The following is a 25,816-nucleotide window of genomic DNA, read 5'->3' on the forward strand; positions in this document are numbered from 1 at the left end:
TTTATCTTAAAATCTATTCAACTAAAACAAGCGATCTTCTTTTTTCTTCCGACCGAGTTGACTCGAAAACCTATAATAAAAGGTGTGAGATTCACGGGCACTAGTTAACTTTACAACATTGAATAGCTATTTATACTTTACCTCATTCTTTATATCAAAACAATATGATCAGAGAAAATTGAAATTGTCGTTGTTTGTGTCTTTAGGTTTCATTGGATTCCATTCACGTGTCGCGCCTTTAGGGTAAATCTTCTCTAGGCTTTGAATTTAAAAGGCTGTCCATTTATAACTTTATTAGTGAAAACTCGCTACCTTCATGAGTAGGGATGGTCCCAAAAGGGCTAAAAAAAATTAGCTTTAGATGCTAAAAGTCGTAAACAAGCCTATTCTAAAACCTTTACGTATAAAATTTGTTAGTGAATTTGGGGGTTGGTTCGAGCTTGAGCTAGATTTCGCCTCCATAGAGGTTCATCACTGCTCATGAGATAATAGTTAAAGCACTGCTCCGATGAACCTCACCAAGCGTTGTCAAGTTTGGTTGTCATATTTTAGCTCCAAAACTCGAAGATGTTTGATTAGACTACTAGAGTCAACTTCGTTAGGTTAGATTATGAACATTAGAAATGTTGAGAAAACTTGTGTTACTCCGAAGAACGTGAAGACGTATCGGCATCAACGTACACATCCTTCTGTTCGAGGTTAGTAATACATACTTGACTTCTTTGTTCAGGTCGTTTTGATTGAAAACATAATATATGAAGTATATTTGAATATCTCTAGAATTCGAGAGTTGATCATTACATTATGATCAAAATGTCAAGAAAGTCTATACTAATTGTTTCATACAACTTTGGTATATTGGATTACGGAGTATTAGATTAGCGTGTCTGAACTTTGATTTGATTCCAGTAGTAGAAAACTATGTTTAACTACATTAGTTTAAGGAAGTAGACTTACCAAACTTGTTTCGTATTTGAAATGAATCAAAGGATCAATTCTCGGACCGATCCCATAAACAATGATCTATACTAGGACCGGCCCAAGGATTTATAACAGGACTAATCCTTTGGTTGGGGATGTATTTCAGGACCAATCCCTTTTGGGTTAACAGATTAAAAACGTGTTTCTGATTTGTCTATTACTTTAGGGTTTGCATAGATATCGGAATATGTTTTAGTTAACATAGAAAGTTTGTTAATGTCGGCCTAATAGTTTGAACATGTGTTAAACTATTATTATTGAATGTTCAAGTATTGTCCTTGATACTCAAGGTGAAAATCCCAAACTGAAATATTCCATAACATCTCTTTTGATATTCAAAATTTATGTCTTTTAATTTCCCAGTTATTAGAGCATATCTATGGATATTATATTAATAAAGTATACTTGTATTCTAGCTAATATTTGGTTATCATCCATGAGAGATTTCGGTATACTCGTCTAAGTATGGGACGACCATCCCATATTGATCTGCTCGGTTTAACCTGTCTCGTGGAACATTTTTTCCACTGTACAAAGCTCAGTTTATCTATCCACCTGGACAAGTAAACCAACTGATTTGATGGTGCCCAATGAAGTTACCCTTAGCTTAATCTTTTGATTTCGCGTTGCTCTAAATTTCTTAATTTGAATTTGCCTTTCCGTCAAAAATAATAAATAAAAATAATGTACCCCAGAAATTTCCAGCTTCTTCAGCAGGGTTTATCCCCTCCCTCTCTCCGTGAGCAACTCCGAGAGATCAGCTCAGTGACCTATGTCCATCAGCAATTAGGAACAGTGGTAATCTTGAAGGATTAGATATTTAATGCAACATGACGTCATACAGTTAGTGTGCATTTCTGGACTGGTCTATTGAGAGCTATTGCGACGCTCGTTATTACCTACGTTAGGTTTGGTGTGTTAGGAACGAACGCGTAGACCCCATGAAGGAAACATAAACTAATTGGATGGCCTAATGTCTGCAAACATAAACATGGAGGTGGTATGGGATTTAAAGATTTAAAGTGTTTCAATCAAGCATTATTGGCAAAGGCGGCCTAGAGATTAATTTAGCATGAGAAGCAACTATGGGAAAAAGCTATGAAGGAGAGATACTTTCCTAATACATCAGCTTTACATGCTAAGAAAAAGAAAAACAGTACGTGGGCTTGGCAGAGTATTCACAGCAGCATGGATTTTTTGAGACAATTCAGTTTCTGGGTTGTTGGAGATGGCAGTAGAGTATGCACTTGGTTGGATAACTGGATACCAGGAAGAAAATCACCACCAATACCAGTAGCAGACATTCAAATTGTGGAGCAGTATAACCATGTTAGCAAACTGATTGATCAGGAAACTAAAACTTGGAAGGCAGAGATTGTTCAAAATCTTTTTACAGAATAGGATGCAACAAAAATCTTGCAAATAAATATACAGCATAACTCTGAAGTTAGATTAATGTGGATGTTAACACGTAATGGGGTGTTTTCAGTGAAGTCGTCTTATAGAAAACTGGTTGAATTGAAGAATGTAAATAGTACCTTCGACGAGGAAGCATCTAAGCTCTGGAAAAAGCTTTGGGATATTCCTACACTGCCAAAATTCAAGCATTTCTTATGGAAGTGCATGATAGATGTTATGCCATCAAATGAGAGAATGGCTAGAGTAATGGGATACACAGGAGATCAATACAAGATGTGTCAGAATGGTACTGAAATAACGAAACATATTCTATGGGAATGTTCGTTCTCTAGGGAAGTTTGGACTACACGTCCTGGGGAGAGAAGAAGCATGATGAATCCAGATACCAGTGTACAAGAATGGATAAAAAGTTGGTTCAACAGTGAGTTCTCTCAGATTGAAGATGACTGGATTGTTAAGATGGCAAATACAACATGGGAGATATGGAAAGAATGCTGCAAGTGTGTGTTTGACAATGCCAGACCAAACCCAGTGGGAGTCATTAAATCAATCGAGCTACTAAATGCTACAACAGGACAGAAAATGGTGCACAAACACCAAACTGAAGTTTATGTCATTGACAGTGGAACATCTGTTACCAAATGGATGCCTCCATCCTCACCTTATTACTCTATATGCTGTGATGCCTCTTTTAAATCTGTTAATAATGTTGAACATTCTGGATGGGGACTGATTTGTCGTGATTTTGCAGGTCAATTCATCCGAGATGAATGCATCTATGCTAATGGAATCGTGAACGCAGAGGAAGCTGAGTGCAAGGGATTGATTCAGGCTATGCAAGTTGCTGAAAATATAGAGCTACAGATGGTGTGCTTTGAGTTAGATGCGAAGCTGGTCATCAAGGCTGTAAATGGAGACATACAAGTAGTTGCATGGCAGAACCAAGTCCTAATTTTTAGAGATAAGGTCTTTTTTAGGAAAACATCCTTTATGGGTTTGCAAATTTTTAAGTAGAAAGTTTAATAAGCCAGCTGATAGATTGGCTAAGCATGCGAGAAATCTGAGAGTGTCTAATATTTGGCATGCTTATCCTCCAAACTTCATTGCTTCTGTAATCTTGGAGGAGGCAGCAAACTATGTCCACAATCATTCTTAATCTTATAAATTTATCTTTTTTGAATTAAAAAAAACAACGTAGACCCCAGATTCCAGAACATGCTTATGGGAGAGCTACATAATACATATGATCAAGCCAAGAGTTCATGTATTATTTCTCAAGTAATCAAGCCCAACAGTTATGCAACATTTGTTGCAATATTCATATGTTCCTCAGTTCCTCTTGTCACTGGATACGGAAAGAAACCTGTTTTGAGGCATACTAAATAATGCCAAAATAGGGTCACTAAATAAAAAACAACATCACCCCTTATCCACCATTTTTGATAATGGCATAACTACCCTTACATAAATGTTGTTAATGATTATGATTAGATTTGATTAGTTAGCATGCGCAAGATTATTTATTAGCAATACCTATTAGTTGGCTTAACAATGCCTCGGGCCGAGACAGTTCAGAGCTGTCCTTTGCTATCGTCTGGGTATCCCAATGTTTGTTGAGAATGGGTTATTCTCCAGTTGTAACAAATATATGGACATTTATGGAGACCATGCGCTTCATTGTGCTAAGGATGTTGGAATTAAGTTTCGACATGACTTTGTACGTGATATAGTTGTTGACATTTGTTACAAAGTTGATGTGCCTACGCGCAAGGAAGTTTCTCTTGGGCTTCAATCAGATGATGGCAAATATCTACGGCCTGCGGATATCCTTGTTCTTAACTGGGAAAATGGTAAGGATGTTTGCATGGATGTCACAGGTGTCTCTCCCTTCACAGGTTATGGCATTCTCTCTTTCGTTCCTGGCAAAGCTATTTCTAATACTGTTGCGCGGAAACGCACTAAATACTTGGATAAGTGTACATCACTTGGTTATGGTCTTGGCGTTTTGGATTTCTCTACCTTAGGAGAACTAGGAGATGATACTTTATGTTTTTTCAAGCGTCTAAAGAACTGTTTAGTTAGTAATGATGCTAGTAGTGGAGTTGGTAGTTTTATTTTTCATAGATTATGTATTGTTATTCAGAAAGGAGTTGGAGCCCGGCTTGTTGCTAGGTTACCAACCAAAAGTGTAATTTTCATCTTCTATTAAAAAATAGTGAAAAATGTAATGGGTTGAAAAGAATTTTAAGGATTGGTTAAAAATTAAATTATTAGTGGTAAATTAGTAGAGAAATCAAATTCATGTGAGAGAGTTGGGATTTTTGAGAGGAAGAAGAAGGAGAAGTGAAAAAAAACTTGGGTTTTGAGATTTTAGTGATTAAAAGTGACCAAAATGTGTGATTCAAATCAGAGGTAGACTTCTATACGAGGTTTAATGTCCTTTTTATAAGTTGAATCTGTCAAAAAATTGAATTTTTAAAACCTAGGTCTACTTACCATATGAACTGTTCGGTTGATAACTTGTCAGTCGAACCTAGGTATATTTTCAAAAAACAGAGGTTCGGCGGACAACTTGTCAGTCGAACTTCACTCTGTAACTGACGAATTTAGGTTCGGCTGATTCGAACAAAATATAGCAAAGTCGTATCAGCCGAACATAATGTTTCTCTAAATCATATATTTGATTCAGGTCAAAATTGATATTCCAAGATCAGCCGAACTGATCTTCTAAAAATTCAAAACAAAGAACAAGGCTAGGTTCGGCTGTTTCGAACAAAATCTAGCAAAGTCGCATTATCCGAACATAGTGTTTCTCTAAATCATATACTAGGTTCGGCTAAAAATTGATATTCCAAGATCAGCCGAACTGATCTTCTGAAAACCCTAATTTCATCTTTGAAATCATATTCTATCGATCAAACAAAATAAAATCAATCAAAAACAAGGGTTTGTTATAAATACACTCTAAAATACATCTGAGAGCAATTGAGATTTGGATTTCGCACCCCCAACATTGCTCACTTCGATTCGTGTTTCCTTTGCTTGATTGAATTGGAGTTCAAAATGTTTAAGTTTAAAGGTTATTTTGATTTTTGATTTTAGGTTTTTGAGGATAAGGGCACTCTAGTAATTTAAATTGTTTAAGGATATATAGATAATTACACTACTTTTAGACACCCCTTATAAACCCATCCTAGATGGGATAATGAATGAGTGTGCCTCAAAAAAAATTCAGGATGCCTCAAAACAGGTTTCTATGGAAAACATTCGTATTTAATTTGTTAAACGGGACGACCGAAGGGAGTCCCTTCTATACTGTCAATATGGGGGCTAAAAATGCATCGCTTGCAACGCTTTTTTTTTCATTTTTAATCGATCCAATTAAATGGGTATTGGTCGTTTTCTCTTGAAATTGAATCAACAATCGGAGAGTTATCGTCCCCGACTATGGTTAGGAGCAATGAAAACGGTTGGAAGTCGACCCGATTGACGGCTAATTAGGCACGAAAATGGTCAAAAAACCGTCACCTAAACTTTTAATTTTAATCTTGATCGTTGGTTGCCAACAAAATTCACCCATCAGATTTAAAACTGCTGTGAAATGTTTCAAAATATGTTACAGAATTGTTAAAATATAAGTGTTAGATAAATATAACGCTTATAAATGTTATAAAATCGTGTTACAAATTTTGTTGCAAAATCTGTAACAAATTGCGTCACAAAAACAGGCTCCCTGACTTTGGTCGTCCCCGCAATGCTGTAGCAGTCATCTGGTTAGTTAGTGACTGGTCCTATAACCATGCTTGCTTAAAAACTCATCCACTTGTCATATTGTTACATATCTATCGAAGTCCAATGAAATTGAAACTTCAGGCGAAAGAATCGGACTCCAAACCCTTATATCTATGCTTATTACCATGTTGGTCGTGCAATATAGCACAGATCACCCCAAGCCAGTCTTACTAGCCGCCTACACGTAAGAGGCAATAACTACAATTAAATGCTCATGGCACCTCAACCTCAGGACTTTTTCTATCCAGTCATTTATAAGCCCACAATCCAACAAACATGGCACATTGCCTACCAAAAAAGAGAGAAGAAAAAGAGAGGAAGCATATCGAAATATTGGAAGAACAACTCCTCATCATTTGCAGGGAATAAAAAAACTTCAAAGCAAATGATTATGCACATTTTGAGTTAATTGTGTCAAAGTTAACACCAAAAGTTATGCAAACAGTGGCTTTAGGACTAATTTTCATGCGTGCACCATCCTGTGATCGTCTCAATAAGTTGCCAGGAGATCAGTTGCTCCATATTCCTTATTCTTCGCAAAAATGTAAAAATATAACGATGAAGAGGAGGAAATAGGGGTGTGATGCAACAGATACATCTAACAACAGAACATATATTTCACAAAGAAAAGCAGTAGAATCCTTTTGAAGAACCTACATCAACAACCGTCCTAAGCCACCAGATGAATACCATCCATCAAGTATCCACTATTCTTATGTGCAACATACAGACAACAAAACTATAAATAGATCAGATGGAGAAAGAAAGAGAAAGAGTTAACAACATTGCAGCCTTCAAATTTACATGGCGTGAGTCCCAGCAACCAGCACGAAACCTTCTCAGTTCTCTAAAACTTCTCCTGGTCTTCAACTCGAGCATGTTTCTCAAACTCTGCAATTCAATTGAAAAACATAGATGCATGTCAGCGTTTAGAATACAGCAAGTGAACACTGTTCCCACCCCAGAAGTAGCTATGAATCGAGAAGGAGAATCTTCTTGCAATATATCCAATAAATTTTCTCGTAATTGTGCTGTGAAAAATCTGAAGTTAAGCAGTTGGACGAGTGTTTCTTTATCGCAGAGTCATCAAAATCTCTAAGAGGCTCATAGGTTTTATTTATCTTGTTTCGAAGGGTTTAAGGGGGCATCCTATTTTTCTCTAAAATGTCAATGACAAGATATGTTTCAAAAGAGGTACAGAATATCAAATAGCAACTCTGATTTTCAGGATCGCATAAGAATTATGGCCGCGACTCTAGAAATAAATAGCAACTCAAACTTGTAATATGATACAATACAGTAAAGGAGGAAAGGATTATTCATCACCCACCTGGATTCATGAGGACCCCACCACGAACACACGGACTTCTTATGCATCTGAACAACATATGATCGAGTATCAGAAAATGAATGTTGAGAGAAAAAATGGAACTTCATGATAATAACAATTTTAACAATCAACCAGGCAACTAAAACTCAGATACTTGGATACACTTGCTTCGTAAGCCAGTTTTATATAAATCAACTTGTGCATTCATAACGCTAGTTACAGAGAAAAACAAGAAACAAGCCCAGAAAATAGAAAGGACTATACTGCATGACATGACGCACAGGAAGCATCATCACTACCTTTACTTTGGGCACCCAAGAGGTAAGGCTGGTTAACAATAATAATAGAAAGAAAAAGCTAGGCATCATCTTACAAGGAACCTTTTTATATATGACTATGAATACCCGCAATCTATGACCTACATACACCAAATAGTTTTACGGAATTGCTACCAAAACAGGAACCCGGTAACTTGCAGCATTAGCATAAAGATATCAAGTAGAAACATTTAACAAATAAAAGGATACGAAGATTGACGGACACGTTCGAAGGTAATACTGCCATAACAGACATCGGTGTTCATAACACACACACTTCACTAACTGACCCGTTTCTTAAAGTTGGTTGCAATCAGGCGTTACATTATCTTATCTAGCAGAAGGTGCAACAATGTATTTTGGCATTTCTCATCCAAAGTTAGATTTGTCTGAGCTTTCGGTACCACGTTGAGGTTGATAACTGACAGCCTATTGCGTAAATTGTATTTAATATCTTCCAAGAATAGTAACTCCAAAAATGAAGCTTGATACTTGCTGGTTTATATGAACCAAAACCGGAGGATGCAAAGTATATTTTCTTCTCATTTCAATGTTTGTTTCCCGTTTCACATCAAAATTATGCAATATCATCTGGATTTGAAGAGTGACTGTTTAACGCTTTCATGCATGAGTGAAACAAAGGATCTAATGGATAAACACAAGTTCAAAATTGCCTTTTTGTCAAACAATCTGAGGCAAACAATGGATTTGACATTAAGCAATTTCAATTTGGGTTCAATTAACTAGGAAAAGAAGATGATCTTTATCTTAATCGGTCAACTAAAACAATGTAAGAATCCAGCCTAAAAACAGTTAAATCGGGAGTGTGAGAAACACCTAAAACAATCAAAACAAGAAACTCACTTTATCTACTAATATGATTCACTAAACCATGAGCACAGATATTAAACAAGTAAACAATCAAATGTCAATTAAAGATGAGAACTCAAAATAAAACAAATAAATCAGAGAAATTATAAACCTTTCTTTTCAACGGAGGCATCATGACTCTCCGCATCCTCCTCTGGAACTGTATGAAGATCTCCCTCTTTTTCTTTCTCCTCATCAGCAGCATCATCTTTATCCTCTGGAAGTCTAACAACAACAACTGGACAAACACAGTGATGAACACAATAATCACTAACACTTCCAAGTCTGCCTTTCTTATTCCTCTTAGATGCACCAAACCCTCGACTACCCATAATAACAGCACTTAACCCTAACCTTTCAACTTCTAAACAAAGTCTTTCCTTCATATCATGATCTTTCACAATATGAATCTTAAATGGAATTTGCGATTCAACTAATGGCTGAGCAAGATCAGTTGACTTGGTTGTTGTGAAAGCATCGAAATCATCTTCAAGTTTTTGTTGAGATTCTTCATCTGTTTCAACACTTAAATCAATTGAACCCCAATCAGCTCCATAAAGAACACCAGTTGGTCTGACATGAAGAAGAATTACAACATCACCAGGTCGGAGGTAATTCTGTACAGCCCATTTCACTGCATAAGCACTTTCATCACTCAAATCAACAGCTATTGCTATCTTACGTTGAGCTCCAGCTATAGGTGGAGTATTTGTTGCAGACAGAAATCTCGGTGATGAGGGTTCGATTTTGTGAGGAGATGACCGATTTGACTCGGATTGAGAACTTTGTTGAGGAAGCATTTTCGAAAAACAAAAAATTGAAACCTTTTATCTTCTTTTTCTGCAAATGAGATGTACCTCTTATCTAATTTCTTAGAACCCTGAATCACTGTTTCAGGGTCTGATTGGATGAAAATTGAGAAAATTTTGGGTTTTGGAAATTTTGGTTTTATAGTCGGTGGAGGGGAAGAAGAAATGCAAGAAAATGGTTGTATTGAAGACTTAAAAGTTAAAACCGCTGGGTTTAATGGTGGAAATGAGGTTTTAGGAATATTCTGAAGAATAGGGGTTTTTATAGAATGACGAAAACACCCTTTTAAATTATGAAAGCAAATTAATTTGGTTTTATTTAAATTGTTTGTCTGTTTAATTGGTAAAGAGATAAGGTATTTTATTATTTTATGGACAAATTTTAAGCAATTAGGAATATAATTAGTCAATTGGGGTTGGTATTTGGTATAGCTAGTTAGAGATTCGGCCATAGTTTTAACTACACCACTTTTGATTAAATTAGTAGTATCTCCAATGTGTTTGTATAATTTTCATTTTAAAAAAAAATATACTCCTGTATATCATTAAAGTCTCTTTGATATTCCTAAAACAATAAAATGACGGGTTTTATGCTAGTTAGATTAACAATGCCATTGCATAGGTTGCTATTAGCTTTGCTAATATTCCTCCAGTCTGCATTTATAGGGTTTGGTACACATTCTGGAGAATCAGGACTATTTGCAGTACTTTTTTTTAGCAGCATTTGCCAATTAAAGTGGAGGAAAAAGTGGTCAATGCCAAGCGCGGATGTCGATTCTTTTTGGAACAATGGCATCCCCTGCAAGAAATATGCCTTCGCTGCAGTTGGGAGAGTTAGCGCACATTGCGGGTGTTGCAGGTGGTGGTACCAGTGGTGCAGGTCCAGAACCAATAAAATGTTAAAAACAGTAAGCCTATTTAGTTGGTACTTGGTACATGCTCTTACTAATACTAATCCAGAGTACTAATTGGTTAAAAGTTGAAACATCTTCTTATTAAGTATCTTGAAGTAGGTATAACTTCTATTTAAAAATGCCAAGATAATCCCCTTATCCATATAAACATGATGACGATGGTGATAGTTTAAGTTGTGGTCAAGCATAATTGTCACCTGCTTTTCGTATATCGTACTCTTCCTGCACGATTACTGAATTTATTGCAAAAGAAAGAAATTTCATCACTTTTTCTATCCGCGTTTCCACTAAATAGATTGACGCAACCGTGTAGTCCCATCTCAAGTAAAAAGGCAATTTTTAAAATGGTCGTTTGTTACTGGTTGTTACGTTGTAATTTCGTATAGCAGCTGGTCGGAGTGAAAATAAGGACGGTTCCCATGGCAATGTAAAAATTAAAATTTTTATTGAGCCGCGTGGATGAACAACAAGTTTTTCCACTATGAAAAATCAAGACAAAATGAATAAATCTAATATTGTAAGATCATACTAGTGATTTTATTAACGGCAGTTCTATTTGGCTTCCTAATCTCCACCTCCCTATTTTCATTCCTACAATCTAAACCCTATATTAGGGGAATGGTGAACCCCATCTAAACCTGAATACAGATCTCGATATGGATGTGAGGCTTAAATTATAGGGAGGTGGAGAATAGGGAGCCAAATAGCATTTTCGTTTTATTAATATACACTAATAAGGGTTGGGTCCCACAGGTTACTTCTCCCTTGTACTAAAGAATAGTTTGGACAACTTAGGCAAGTTAAAGAGTGGTTCAGATTTCTTCTTGGAAAAGTTAAATCTACGACTTTAAAATGATCACTTTAATTAACTTTCAATAATAAATGTTCTATTAGTATTTCATAATAAATGTTTGTTTAATTAATCAAATAAATATACTTCCATTAATACAGTACATAATAAATTTATCTTATATTAAATTAATAGACATTAATAGTGGTTGTGATGGTGGGCGGGAGTGGTAGACCAACAGTAGGGATAATGACCGTGGGTGTTGGTGGGAATGGTGGAGTGGTGACGTTAATGGTGGCGGTGGTGGAAGAAGCAGTGGTAGTTGTATGAGAAAGGTTTCCTAAGATAGATAAATTACTTAATAACCCTTGGTTTATTTTTTTATTTGATATTAATTTTTAAATTTGTTTTTCTTTTATTTTTTTTATTTTTTTTTGAATTTAAAATAATAATAATACTTTCATTAATACAATACATAACAATTTTATATTATATTAAATCAGTGGACATTAATAGTGGTTGTGATGGTGGGCGGGGTGGTGGATCAGTGGTGGTGATAATGGTGGTGGGTGTTGCACGTGAGATTGGTGGGGTGATGACGTTAATAGTGATGGTGCTGGAAGAAGTAGTGCTAGTGGGATGAGAAATGTGTCCTAAAGTATATAAATTACTTAGTTAACTTTGGTTGTTTTTTTTTTATATTTTTTTTAAAGAGTGGTCCAGATTTATTCTTGCGAAAGCTAAATCTATAGCTGTAAAATGATCAGTTTAATTAACTTTCAATAATAAATATTGTATTAGTATTTCATAATAAATGTTTGTTTAATTAATCAAATAAATATACTTCCATTAATACAGTACATAATAAATTTATCTTATACTAAATCAATAGACATTAATGGTGGTTGTGATGGTGGGCGGGAGTGGTGGAGCAACGGTGAGGATAATAGTGGTGGGTGTTGGTGAGAATGATGGAGTGATGACGTTAATGGTGGCGGTGGTGGAAGAAGCAGTGGTAGTGGTATGAGAAAGGTGTCATAAGATAGATAAATTACTTAGTTACCCTTGGTTTATTTTGTTATTTGATATTAATTTTTAAATTTGTTTTTCTTTTATTTTTTCTAATTTCTTTAAATTTAAAATAAGACTTTCATCAATACAATACATAATAATTTTATATTATATTTAATCAGTGGACATTAATAGTGGTTGTAATGGTGGGCGGGATGGTGGATCAGTGGTGGTGATAATGGTGGTGGATGTTGCACGTGAGATTGGTGGGGTGATGACGTTAAATGGTGGTGGTGCTGGAAGAAGTAGTGGTAGTGGGATGAGAAATGTGTCCTAAAGTATATAAATTTCTTAGTTATCTTTGTTTGTTTTTTTATTCGGTATTAGATTTTCAAAAAAAAAATTTAAAAAATTTTAAATTAAAATAAATATTATAGGGAAGATTTTTGTCGGGTCGCGACAGGAAAGAAAATGAATGGTTGAGGACTATAAAGAAACCAATGTCATTCTAAAAGTTAGATATCAAACCAAGATAAAGCGCGATTATAATTGAAAAAATTATTTTGCACAAAAAGATGCCTCAGAGGGTTATGCTAGATAACAAAAGAGAAAATGTTTATAATAAGTTGATTGGTAGTCGAGCGACAAGCTGGGCACCAACCCTTTTTGACATCTAAAAAATTATTTATATCTAAACTGTAAGTGTTTTACTTTGCATACCATATCAAAAAAACTATAAAATTATTCTTTTACGTATTAATCTAAATTTTGCATTTGGACAAGTTAGGCAAGATAAACAGGGGCTTAGATTTGTTTAGGAAAAAAGATATATCAATGGTTGTGGTTGTTTACATCCTTATTTTATTATTAACTTCACATAACAAATATTTTACTAATCTCTCATTGTAAATGAAATATATTTTCATTAAATAAATAATAAATTTGTTAATAACCATTACGGATGATCGGGTTGGTCTTTGTGAGCGGTGGTGCATGGAGTCGGTGACGGTAATGCTGGTGGTGGACAAGGTAGTGGTTACGGGTGGTTCCGGCTATGGTAATGCGGGTGCTTAGTGTGTTTGTGGGAATGTTTATTCTATGTCGTTATGACATAAGTAACATCATTATCGAAGTTGTGGTTGATTTTCTTAATGTGAAAATAAGATGGTTATTAATACAAAAGGAAAAATTGTACAAGCTGCCCACAATTTTTTCCGAAAAATAACCCGAGAAAAACTCAGCGACGATAGGGATAATAAAGATTTTTAATTGGTCCCACCACATGTTTCACCCGATAATCTTTTCGAGACAAATATTTAGGTCAACCTAAAAAATTTCAGAAAGAAAACCTAACAATTAAAAAAAACATAGGAGAATAATTGTCTTTTTATATAGAGCCGACAAAAAAATGACAAAGGTTAAAATTGACATAATTTTTTTACTTGCTATGGAGGCCGTACCGTTACGGCACGGGTGAAATTCTAGTAACTAATAAAACAAATAATAATAAAATAAATCCTAAATATAATAACCGGGTTTTGGAGAGAGAAAAACAAGTGGCGTTTTTGCTTCAAATGCTGGAGTTTTTCCTTCCAACTCCAGCGTTGTTCCTTTCAACTCCGCGTTTTTCATTCCAACGCCCGGCCTTCCTTTACTCGCGTGCTACATGTTCTATCTAATCCAACAAATCAACAAATTTTTTGGTTTGTACATCCATTTTTCATGTTTGTTGAGTCCATAATGGGATCAAATGAAGTTTGTTGAGTCCATAGGAAGTGCTCTAAATGTTTTAGATTTTGAAGTAAGATATTATAACATACTCTTTTTTTTTAAAAAAGGCAAACAAACTACTCCTCTGATACATGCGTGATCCATTCCAATGGTTGTAACAAGAAGATTAGCGTCACCAGAAATTCGCTAGAATAAAAAGAAAGTATAAGTACAAGAAAAGCAAGGCCTTAATCTTCCCATATTGATTGTACTTCTGCTAGTTTTTTCCCCTTCTTCGCCGAAGGATCTGCTGCTCCATTAGCATTCTTGTTTGCAAACTGTAAACCGAAAGATACTAATGTATCGGCTGTTATTTTAGCTGCCTAATATTTCATTTAATTGTGTTACTTGTTCCTTTCAGATAGCTGATTGTAGATCAACAGTCTCTTTTATGCCCAAATTTGATAGCTTTTCTCATGGGCTCATTTTATAGCTTGGAGTAGAGTTATAGCCTCCGCTTCTTCAGGCGATACAATTTTGAAGTTCTCATGTGCAGCTTCTTTGGTAGTACATGAATATTTATCAAAGACTAAACTAAAGCCATAGTTGCTAATAGCAGATAATCAGGAAGCATCGTAATTCAGTTCAAAGTGTTGAGCATTGGTGACACCCGATTCCAGTTAACATTAGCAATTCCAATATTCATTTTAGGGGATGAGTCCTTGTTATATTCAAGTAGTTGATATACCTCTTAATATAAATAGATAGTTGTTGGGGGGTTGGGTGGGGAGGAGGGGTATCAAAAATCCTTGATCATCTCTTTCCAAAAACCATCATTTTGTTGATACTAACCCCATGGAAGTTGTGTTGCCCTTCCCTGCAACCCATTCATTATATTTTCTTAAAAAGGAAGTAGAAGTATTAGAAATCACTCCCTGGTTACCCATCGGAGGTAGCATCCATACTGCTTTAGCATAGTCACAATCAAAAAGCAAAAGTTGCATGTATTCTATTGAGTGTTCACAGAAACACAATGTGTATCTATGTTCATGAAAGCTCCCAGTTTCTGTCTTGTTGGTATGCGTTTTGGATACATTTTCATACAAAGAGTTTGATTCTTTGAGAAGTACTCATGCTCAATAGGACTTTCCATAAGTTAGAAGCTTGCTGAGAAACTTGATGATTTGGATTGCATAGAGTAGCATACAACGACTTGACAGAGAATTCTTTGTTGGTTGTTAGTGTAGGTTGTTGGTTAAAACTAGGGAATTTTAACAAAATGCCACACATTGGTTTTTCGGTTTAAGAAAGTGCCATCGTTTTTTCCAAAATATATAAAATGCCACAACTGTATAATTTCCGTCATGACCCACCTTCGTTAGCCAATCTTATTAGAACCGGTCAATATTTCATCGTAAAAGATGAAAATTTGATTAAATTTACTTTGTTACCCTTAGCGACATATAAACCTAAAGCTAGGTTGTTACCGTAGCCTTCCCTTCTTTTTCTACGAGCTTTTTCAATGAAAGACTCCTCCCACTGTATCAATTTCTTAACAAAACCTACATTTCTTAAATTGATTTGAAACTGTTATTAAGTTTGAGCTGTTTGGTACGAGTTCTTAAATGCAAAATCATAACCACCAAAACCTTATTTTTAAAACAAAACTCAAAAACAACAAGAATAAGAATAAGTTCAAGGTAGGGTTAGGGTTGTGGTGATGGTTCTGGTATATACTGGGTGGTGGACTGTGAATAGGATGTATATGGAGATTCAATTACATCTTCTACTGTTGAGGAAGCAAAAGAAGATATTTTTAAATCGGTAGTGAAATTGGGATCTTATTAATAGAATTAGTAGAGTTTCAGATGAACTGAATGCGAGTAAATCGAGTGAGTATAGACTCATTGTAGTATTATCATAGACGGTTTGTTGTTAAACTCAATTTGCAGGTGACAAAAGTTATAAAAAGTGTTAATTGTTGAATATAACACGAGAAATGCACCTCTTGATCATCTCTGCACATCAGCTGTTTGTGAAAACTCCATAACCAATTTTATCTCGTCAGTAAACTTTTCGCAGTAACCAACACCACCAATACTGTTGATCTGCATCACTAATCACATATAACAGTTGCAAAGAATTTTCAGCTCATACCAAAAGATCGAGTACCAATTTTTTATTGTTCTTGAATTTGGCTGCAAGTTTGAGTTCTGATTTAGCTAACTCGGTAGTAACTCATTAAGATGACTCAATTCAACTCAGCTATAGTAAGACGGTTTGAGGGTGTAAATGTCTTTTACTAGGTTGAATAACTGCTACATATACACTAACAGATTTTAAACGTTTTCTCAAAATAACGGGACGAAAAAGGTCAAACTAGTGGCATTAAATTAATTTTGAAAAAAACGGTGACACCTTCTTAAATATGAAATTATAAGTGTGGCACTTTATTAAAATACCCTTAAAACTAACATGACGCCATCTACAAACCACATAAAAGCTACATGGTTATCAGGGTATAAAAACTTTGTTGATATTATTAAGATACAGTACCGAGTAGGTATTAATCATTTGAGGTAACTTATATTATCTAGGTTATGTGTACGAGTTAAGAGATGATTGCTAACGCACTGGGTTGCTCATATTTTCTAACAATAGATGGTTGCAATCTTTGGAGTCAGTCAATAACGTTGATGAGGTAGTTGCAGTATATTTTACTTGTTTATATAGACCTTCGTATATAATATATTGATATCGATTTTTTCCCCTTTAATATATCATGTTACTTTTTTTTTTGTTTCCATCTTCGCTTCTTATGGGAAAAAATGGATTTGATTAAAAAGTGGAGAATATACGTGGGTATGTGGTACCCATAGAGTCATTTAGTAATATATGGATAGCACAATATGGCATTTAACACATTCTCTGCTTTGTTTCAGCAAGTTCATGATATATACATGGTGGTTCAGCAAAAGAATTTATTAAGCGCATGAGATTTTTCAGAATCGGTCTCAAAAAGAACTTTAAACCATTGTATTTTTATCGCGGTTCTGGATGCCATTAGCGTGGCCCAAGTTCCGGCTGTTAAAGTAGTGGTTATTCTCGAATGTTGAGTGTCATCACAATTCGTGTCTCTGAATCCCTGCAAATGAAACTTGTACCTGCAATTCTCGGGTGTCTCCTGGAAATTTATCGGTGTTGATTTTGATCCAATCCCTATCCTAGCTGGACCAGTCTATTGAGATAGTTCTTGTTGTTACTGGGGTATTGGTTGGTGATCCCCAAAAAGTACTGAAGGTGAGATTTTGTTCCCATTCGAATTTTTGTTGTTGCTCTAAAGATCTCATTAAGATGTCTCCATACTTTTCATGCTTTCGTCAGAATATGAGCTCATTTTTGGTCGTCCACGGTGATCAAGAGAGAAAATAATAGGCCGCATATCATTGGAATCACTATTATTCCTTACTGGATACCCCAGTATGAATGACTTTCAAAACAGTGCAACAAAATACTAAAACTTGGTCCATCGTACTCTAAAAATTTATTCGTCCTCTCCTCTCTCCTCAGTCTCATCATACCTATTAAAACTCTAGCATCGTTTGAGATTAGTCCTCCTCATATTGGATTATCTGGAGCAGATCTTAGCAAAAGAATCTTAACACATCAACAACCTTTGCTAGTTCTTCTTTACCTGCTTTGATTTCAGTTGTTTCTTATGATTTTGGTTCTGAATCTGTTTTTTATTCTAACCCTAACTTGTTTTCATCTTCTTTGATTTATGTCTCATATTTCGTGTATAATATTATGACTTCATAATTTTTGATAGTTCCCATCAACTAGTTTTACAATCTATTTTATGGAGAGAATCAAGTTCGCAGCAATATCAAAGAACTTTTGCAACATCGGCAACGTGATTTCTATCAAGGACACCAACAACAACATTTACTTCAAAGACACCAACAGTTGATAGTTACATGAGACGGATTTCATCGAAGACTTTAACCGATTTTAGCCAATTTCTACCCGAGATAAACGATTCCAATCATATTTGTTACTCGTGTTACTACTTTTATGAAAAAAATCATTAAGAAATGGTTGGATCTTTGGATCATACACCTCTACTGATTGTGGAGTTGTCAAGTGGTTTGGATCAATGCAGTCAATCTCGGCCCAGGTGGTGAAGATCTTGTCGGAAATTCTGGTTTCGGCAATCAAGGTAGAAAAATGTTTGATTTCGTCGAGACGTAATTTGGCCGAAAATCTCGGTTAACTCGGCTGGAATTGGCCGAAAATCTCGGTCGAAGTTTATTTCTCTTGTGTTTCCAGTTTGAAATTTGTGCGGATCTTGCGTTTTATAATATTTTGAATGAAAACTTGTTTCCTTTTTTTTAAATTGGTGGTATTTCATTATATCTATATACAACTTAATAAGTGCAATGTGTGAAAAATGTTTGATATACATACTATAGATATAAAATTCGATAACGAAGTTCTGGTAGTTATTCCGAGACTTCACCAAAAATCTCCCCGAGATAAAATTATTTCAATGTCCTGGTCCCGACCGAGACGGACTTAAATCCAGAATCGACTATATTGATTTGGATGTGTTCATTTTCATCTAAGATCATTCAAATTTTTCCTGTTATTGTTACTACATCTTACCAAACCTGGAAATCTGAAAGGAATGATTAGAGCTCTCTGTCAAAATCGGTTTTGTAACTACTTTGCTAAGTGCTTGGTTTATCGATGTTATCTGTTTGAGTTACTAAAAATTGATGGAAATTATGTAACGAGTCCGTCTTGTAACCAAAATAAATAAAATGAGAATATTACAAATACCCTCCATTTTAGCATTATTTTTTTCTTGTTGAGCTTAATTTACTTTTTATATTTTTCTTTATTTTGCCGAGTGGGAACTCTTTTTTTACAACCAGGTAGGAACGCTTGGATGTGTTAGTGGGTTACATACCAGAAAAGGGTCATGCGGAGAAGAATTAAACAATCCTCCTATGAGAAATCGTGACAGAAGGTATTAACTTTTAGGAGACCAGATCAAAATTTGGTGGGATTCATTTCTCTTTTCTCTAACACAAAATTCAATTAGGTAATTAGAATATTAGGAAAGGGCACCAAAAAAAACAAAAAAGCTATCCGGACGGAGTATCTAATGTCTTCTTCCTGGTAACCCCCATAGAGTCACACTGTACAACTTATAAGATAGACATGAGCTGATGAAAGGATTGTGGCGAGATGGTAGTCGTATCATAAGCTGAAGGTGTTGGATTCACGTACACGTCGTGAGCACTTACATAGCAAACATCACATGAACTTGCTAACCAGAAATTGTATTGATTGTTTTAGGATAAGAACATTACGTAATGTATTCTCTTTTTGTTATGAGAGATGAAGTCAAACCAAACGAGTTTTGTTATGAGATTCTTTATATCGCGTCGTTTATTGGACAGAGTAAATCGTGTCATTTACTTGATCAGAAGATTCAGAACTTACTAGCTGGAAATTGTATTAATTTCCTTTAGGATAAGAACAGGATAATATGGTTGAGGTCATGACTGTATTCCCGCTCGCTATAGGGATCAAGGAATGGAGTCAAACCAAATGGGTTTTGTTAGGAGACCTTTCATCGTTTATTTGGTTTAGTAAATCGTGTCCTTTTACCCAACCGGAGAGACATGTTGAAATTTAACGTAAGCTCTGACAAGACTCATTTTTATACCCTTTTCTCTAATTCAATGGATGTAGATATCACGATATATAAAGGCTGATATCAAATTACTAAGGGCTGATACCATTTCAAGATCTTAAACGATCCTGACCGGAAATCTTAAATGGTATCAGCCTTTATAAATCATGCTAGATATTATTCCACATTTCAAATTCAATCAGGGAGCATTAAAAACCGGAAATGTAAATATTGGGATTTTGATATTTCGAAATACGTCCATTTTTGATAGATACGTTGGAGGAACGTATCAATAAAATATTAGTTTTAAATCCGTTACTATCCGATATTTTGCGTACCAGTTCCATTATGGATGCATAATAGTTTCTTTTATTCTATTTTGGTACATGGCTTACATTCACAGGAAACTAGTAGGGCTTTAAGTAAAGGGAAAGTGCCTTTCCCCTGGGATCATTGATGGGCATATCTTTTATGTCTTAACTGTTCTTAATTTTGTATATTGTTAGTACCTAATTTTGTACTTATTACTTTAACTTAAGTGTTTGTAGTGTTTTTCGAAAATAAACTTTTGCGGAAGAATTATCTCAAAAATGACAAGGGCACCCATAAAAGTTACTAAATGCACCCTCACTCTGAATAAGGGCACCCCAGTTCCGCCATTTTGGATACCCCCCCCCCACCCCCAAAGAATAATTGGCTGGTGTAGATGGTGAAATTCGGATACGGGGCAAAAGCATCGTTTCAAGACCATAGACGAAACTCAATTATCACGGGAGAGATTAAACCCTTGGTCCTCAGGGCACCAATAGCCAATTTCTAGTATACGTCCCCGCGAGATACTGCTGGTCGTGATGCCGTGATTCCTATTGCACGTCCTCGACGAGATACTGCTGGTCACGAAGGTTCTGTAGAGCGTAAAACGTTCCCGACATACTTATGAACCAGAACAGCCACAATTCCAGCATGTCTTCGCGAGACGCAGCTGATTGTGATGCCATGATTCCTAGTATACATTCCCGTGAGATGCTACTGGTCATGTAGGCTCTGTAGATGCGTAAAAAACGTCCCCGGCGGACTTATGACCCAGAGCATAGACATACATGTCTCGTGTAAGCACGACTCACCCTATTTGAGATCAAGGATTGATTCCTAGTACAACATCGCGAGATACACTGGTCGTGTCTACTCTAGGATATGAATCGACTTACCGAGGCTTCAAAATAATTCCTAGGACATCCCCGCGAGATACGCTGGTTATTTTGCCCCTGGGCCCGTTCGACATACTCCTAAAACATCCTTCCAAGATACACTGGTCATGTCGGCCCGATAAATACAGACACAATTAATTCCTAGCACATCTCTGCAAGGCAAGTGAGCCAAAGTCTCGCAGATACATTAATCGTGAGTACAAAGCCCTTTCTCTCTCTTCAGGACGAGTCTCAGCCCTAGTTAGAAATTCGCCGAATAATACGTGTATTATTCGCGAATTATTCGGGAACGAACAAATTCGTGTCTGTTTCACGTATTATAGGAACACCGACCTCTGTACGCGCATTATGTGGACTTCCCGCATAATACGCGATTTATTCGGGTTCGCGATTCAGACGGTATTCGTAATCGCCACATGTTAGCAACTAAACCGGAACTGATTCATCCCGAATCGGAATGATTTTCCAACTGTTAGAACCGTTTTCACTATTCCAGGGTTTTATTCAAAAAAGTGTTCTGCTGCGGTTCGAACCCAGGCACCCCATGCGCCCTAACAAGGTTGTGAACCACTCTACCTTAGCTTATTTGTTGATGGAATTGCATATATTTTATGTATAGTCAGATTTAAGTACTAAAATCAATACCCCATTTTGAAAAATCTAATTTTTTTATAGGTAAGGTGTGCCGAATTTTGTATGCCGGACTGATATCTCTAAAACGAATTATACACGTACGTATGCCGTTCTGAATTATACCCGAATCACGAACTGTTGACCGGATTTTTGATCGGATTTGAATTTTATAAATCCGTATAATACTCGTACGTTTCTCGTTCCGTACGTTTCCCGAATTCCGAATTGCTAACTAGGGTCTCATCTAAGCACAAATAGATTTGGATCTCTCTGCAAAATCTCAGAGAGATTCTCATCTCTCCTCGAAATCCCGGAGAGATTCACATCTCTCTGCAAAATCCCCGAGAGGTTCACATCTCTCCTCAAAATCTCGGAGAGATTCAAATCTCTCGGGATATCTCCGAATATTCCCCAGGCACGAGCCTCGTGTAGGAATCGAGTCTCCTTTCAGACTCTCCACACGAACTCTGAGGCATCCCATGCCTTTTCATGTGACTCATCCTAGTCATTCTTACAAATCATAAAATATCTCTCTATATCTTGGTCAACTCGGCTCAAGAGAATATTTCCCTCTCTCAACACATCATCACAAAGGCTGACTTAGCTTCACACAAATGGGAGGATAACAATTAGGGTTTTGGTCTGGCTGTCTACGACACGTGTGAGAAATGCCCGGCTTATTTCTCACCGCATAAGAGAGTAAAAGCGGTGGAATAATGAGATAAACTCAACCTAGTTTGTCTCTGACTATTCCTGAAGAGACGGGAGAACTACTCCACACGGCACGGAAAGCAATCCTTATCTTTACCAACCTGAGATTAGAGAATTCAGCTATAAATAGGTCCTATATTTCTCCAATCTAAGACTATCTTTATCATAACCTCTCAGAGCAGTTCTTCTTCAAACCGTAGAATTCTCTGATAGCTCTCTTTATCTGCTTCCCTCCCTAAGACCAGCTCTAATCTCTCATGTGACTGAAGCAGCCTTTGAACGAACACTGTGCATGGTTTAGTCAAACACTGTTCGTGCTCAACCTCCCGTAACTCACTTTCAGAAACCCTAGAATCCCACTTTAGCCTCTCATCGATCTGCATACTATTATGGGCATAAATCTCGAGCGATTTTTTCTGATTTTGTCTTGGATATGGATTGTTAGTAACCCTATACATCAAAATAGGGTTGGTAATTCTTTTGAAATCGAAAAAAGGGAAGTCTCCGTAGTTAAAACAGGGAAAACTGATTATTCAAAGTTTTGTGTCTTAACGTTTCTCAATTATCTATTTTGTTAGTACTCAATTTTATACTTATTGTGTTTCTAGGTGTTTTTGGGAAATAAGTTTTTGTCGAAAAGTTGGCTCAAAAAGTGATAAAGGCGCCCATAAAATTTACTAAAGAAACCCTCACTTTGGATATGAGCACCCTAGTTGATAAGGGAACCCACATTTTGGATTCAGGGAACCCCTTCTTCTGCACCAATTTTGGCGGAAAAAACGTTGTTTATCTACATAATTCTCTATGAGAATTTAGAAGATATTTTTAAGGATATATTTAAAGGGTTTGGACTTGGAGTAACATGATTCATAATTTGTTTAGAAACGTAAAACAAAGGATGATTTCTTGTTATCTAGGCTAAAAAAGTGAAGAGAGAGTGTTACTGGACTTCCAGATTTTAAACTGGAAAGTATTTAGGATTAGGGAGAACATAACTCTCATAGGATTAGTACCCATCATGTACAGATATAGTTTAGAGTATAACAGGGTGACGCGTAGAGGAAGAAATTTTATTTTTTTCGAGAGAACTTAGCATATGGTGTATAAATAAGCTAGTGTCGAGTCACAGGGGGGTTACAAAATGATTAGGGAGTTTAGAATCGAAGAAAACTAGTGCATCTTTTCGCTAGTAGCACTTCAAACTAAGGTACCTGGAAAATTCCAAGAAAACTGTGTAAAAAGAACTAAAATAAAAATAAAAATAAATTATGTACAGAAAAAAAAAATAAAAAAAATAAACTATGTACAAGATATCAATCAGAGAGTATTATGCAACCACTTCCCGGCAGCGGCGCCAAAAACTTGGTAGGTTGGGAAACCTAAAATAAAATACTGCAAGTGCACAATGTCTAACTAGCAGAATAGTGGTAGGTACAGGTCCTTCACACGAGAAGTGTGAAATACTACTACTAATTAATATCAAAACTAACTAATCGACAAGATGATGTTTGAACGATTTTCAGAAATTTGGACCAAATTGAAATAATAATAATTCTAACAGTAAACAAAACGAGAGCGGGTTATTAAGATTTTTGGTTTCCACCAATTAATTATGCAAATTCTACTAGTCATTGAAAATATATTTCATGCATTTTCAAATATTGTTTCTCCGTTGTAATTTTCTTCGCTTCATGGGTAGTGATTCTAAAGTATTACCTATCAATCCTAAAGCATATCACGTCAAAGAACTTAACCAAAGCATGACATATCAATTGAAAATCATAAATAATCAAGGAAATCACATGAACAATAAAATACCAATCCATACGAAGAAAAACTACTAGTCATTCAAATCATTATTGAGCATATAAATGTAGAGTTTACACAATTAAATTGGTTTCTACCTAAACCCTAACATGACTCTAGCTAGACATGGCTTTCTCAAAAGCCATAAACATATTAAAATCAAACTCTAGCTAATGAAAAATGAAGAATCGAAAACAAAACTTCAAAATCCTTCTCTACTTACGGCCCTGTGGCCGGGCTTCTCCTCTCAAATAGTCGACACCCCTTCTTATAACCTTCCCTTTCTTTTATTTCATTAATCAAAGAATCAAAATAAATTATTATATGAATATATCTTGCATGCAAGTTGATGTCGTCATCAATATCTTTCCCCAAATAGTATTGCCACCTCGTTCTTCCAATGAAATAATAATCTCTCCTTATTTCCAAAATCTCCCAAATGAAGAAAGAGTTACTTTATTTCCAAAATAATCTCACGTGTAAATATTCCTCAATTAATTCTTCACATGGCAAATAAATTATCTTTCCCGGTGGAATATATTTGTAATAAAGTAAGAAAGATAAAATACTCCCATTTTCAGTTTGCATGTGCCAACCTCATTTTGATTTCAATTCATTTGCTGCGTTTGTGCCTCGCCTATGAAACAATTTTATGCTGCTGATATATATGGAAATACCATGCCAGCTACATTTTGTCATTTTTTTCATTGTGGTTGTTGATATATGGAAATACCACGCCAACCTCATTTCATCATTGTGGTTGCTGATATACGGAAATACTAGGCCAACCCCATTTCATAATTGTGGTTGCTGATACATGGAAATACCAGACCAACCCGGCTGCTGATACATGGAAATACCAGGCCAGCATAATAAGTGTTGCTGATATATAGAAATACCAGGCCAGCATAATTGATCATTGTGTTTGCTGATACATGGAAATACTAGGCCAACCACATTTCATCATTGTGGTTGCTGATATATGGAAGTACCAGGCCAACCACATTTTTCAATTTTCGTCGCAAACACCATTAAGTTTCACATTTTGTTGTTTATTCGCTGGATGATCGAATTCACTTGTACTTTTTACAAAAGCACTAAAATAGTATTAGTAACTAAAACATTGTATCATAGATAATATAAATATGGGTATAAAATGTAGCATATACATGCTTATCACTAGACAAATCAGTTTCCTTGATCACAAGACAGTTTAGGGATCTTCTATTGAAGAGGAGTAAACGGTTTTCAAGAGACAAACCTAGGTCATCAGATAAACCTCACAATCGCGTCCCTCCTAAAAACAAGGATGCTGACGAGGATATGCCACAATGCTTTAACTGTAAAGGTTTTGATAATTTTGCAAACGAGTGCCCAAATCGTAGAAAATACACTGGGAACAAAGGTCTTGCTGTAACACTTGATGAGATGTCTGAGATCTATGATTCTGATGAAGATAGGAAATCAAGTGTTGGTCTTCTATGTGAAAACATTGTTTTTAATAATTGTAGCAATACATATATCAACCTTGATGGTTTCGGTAAAGAAGAGAATCCAATCAAGCTGGAAGAATCAATTGACCCATCCTTTGGAAACTCTGTTTGTAATGTTTCAGGATCTACTATGTGTCTAGCTGCTTTCATACCACAGATACCTGAATATTGTCCAAGTTTGACGTGCTCGTTTTGTTCTCAGAAGGGTCATGAACTATCAAGATGTTACAAGTACAAACATCAAGCGAGGCACGCTAACAAACTTCAACGAAGAGCAAATCGATTGTCAAGGAAGCTTAAACTTACTCAGAAGACTGC

General features: G+C 35.8%; 2 protein-coding genes across 2 annotated transcripts; one reads left to right on the plus strand and one right to left on the minus strand.

Moving 5' to 3' along the window:
• The first annotated feature begins 2,436 nt into the window (after positions 1–2,436).
• On the plus strand, positions 2,437–3,414 carry LOC113351709. The gene has a single exon (XM_026595647.1). It carries the CDS (start codon positions 2,437–2,439, stop codon positions 3,412–3,414), a length of 978 nt encoding a protein of 325 aa, XP_026451432.1.
• A 3,371-nt stretch (positions 3,415–6,785) lies between these two features.
• Positions 6,786–9,727, minus strand: LOC113348652 (universal stress protein PHOS32-like). The gene is made up of 3 exons (XM_026592497.1): positions 8,822–9,727; positions 7,523–7,569; positions 6,786–7,083 (listed from the first exon to the last, which is right to left on the minus strand). Exons 1-2 carry the CDS (start codon positions 9,507–9,509, stop codon positions 7,562–7,564), a joined length of 696 nt encoding a protein of 231 aa, XP_026448282.1. The 5' UTR covers positions 9,510–9,727; the 3' UTR covers positions 6,786–7,083; positions 7,523–7,561.
• Positions 9,728–25,816: the final 16,089 nt, after the last annotated feature.

Source organism: Papaver somniferum, chromosome 2, assembly GCF_003573695.1.
Source record: "Papaver somniferum cultivar HN1 chromosome 2, ASM357369v1, whole genome shotgun sequence".
NCBI classification, from domain to species: Eukaryota; Viridiplantae; Streptophyta; class Magnoliopsida; order Ranunculales; family Papaveraceae; genus Papaver; species Papaver somniferum.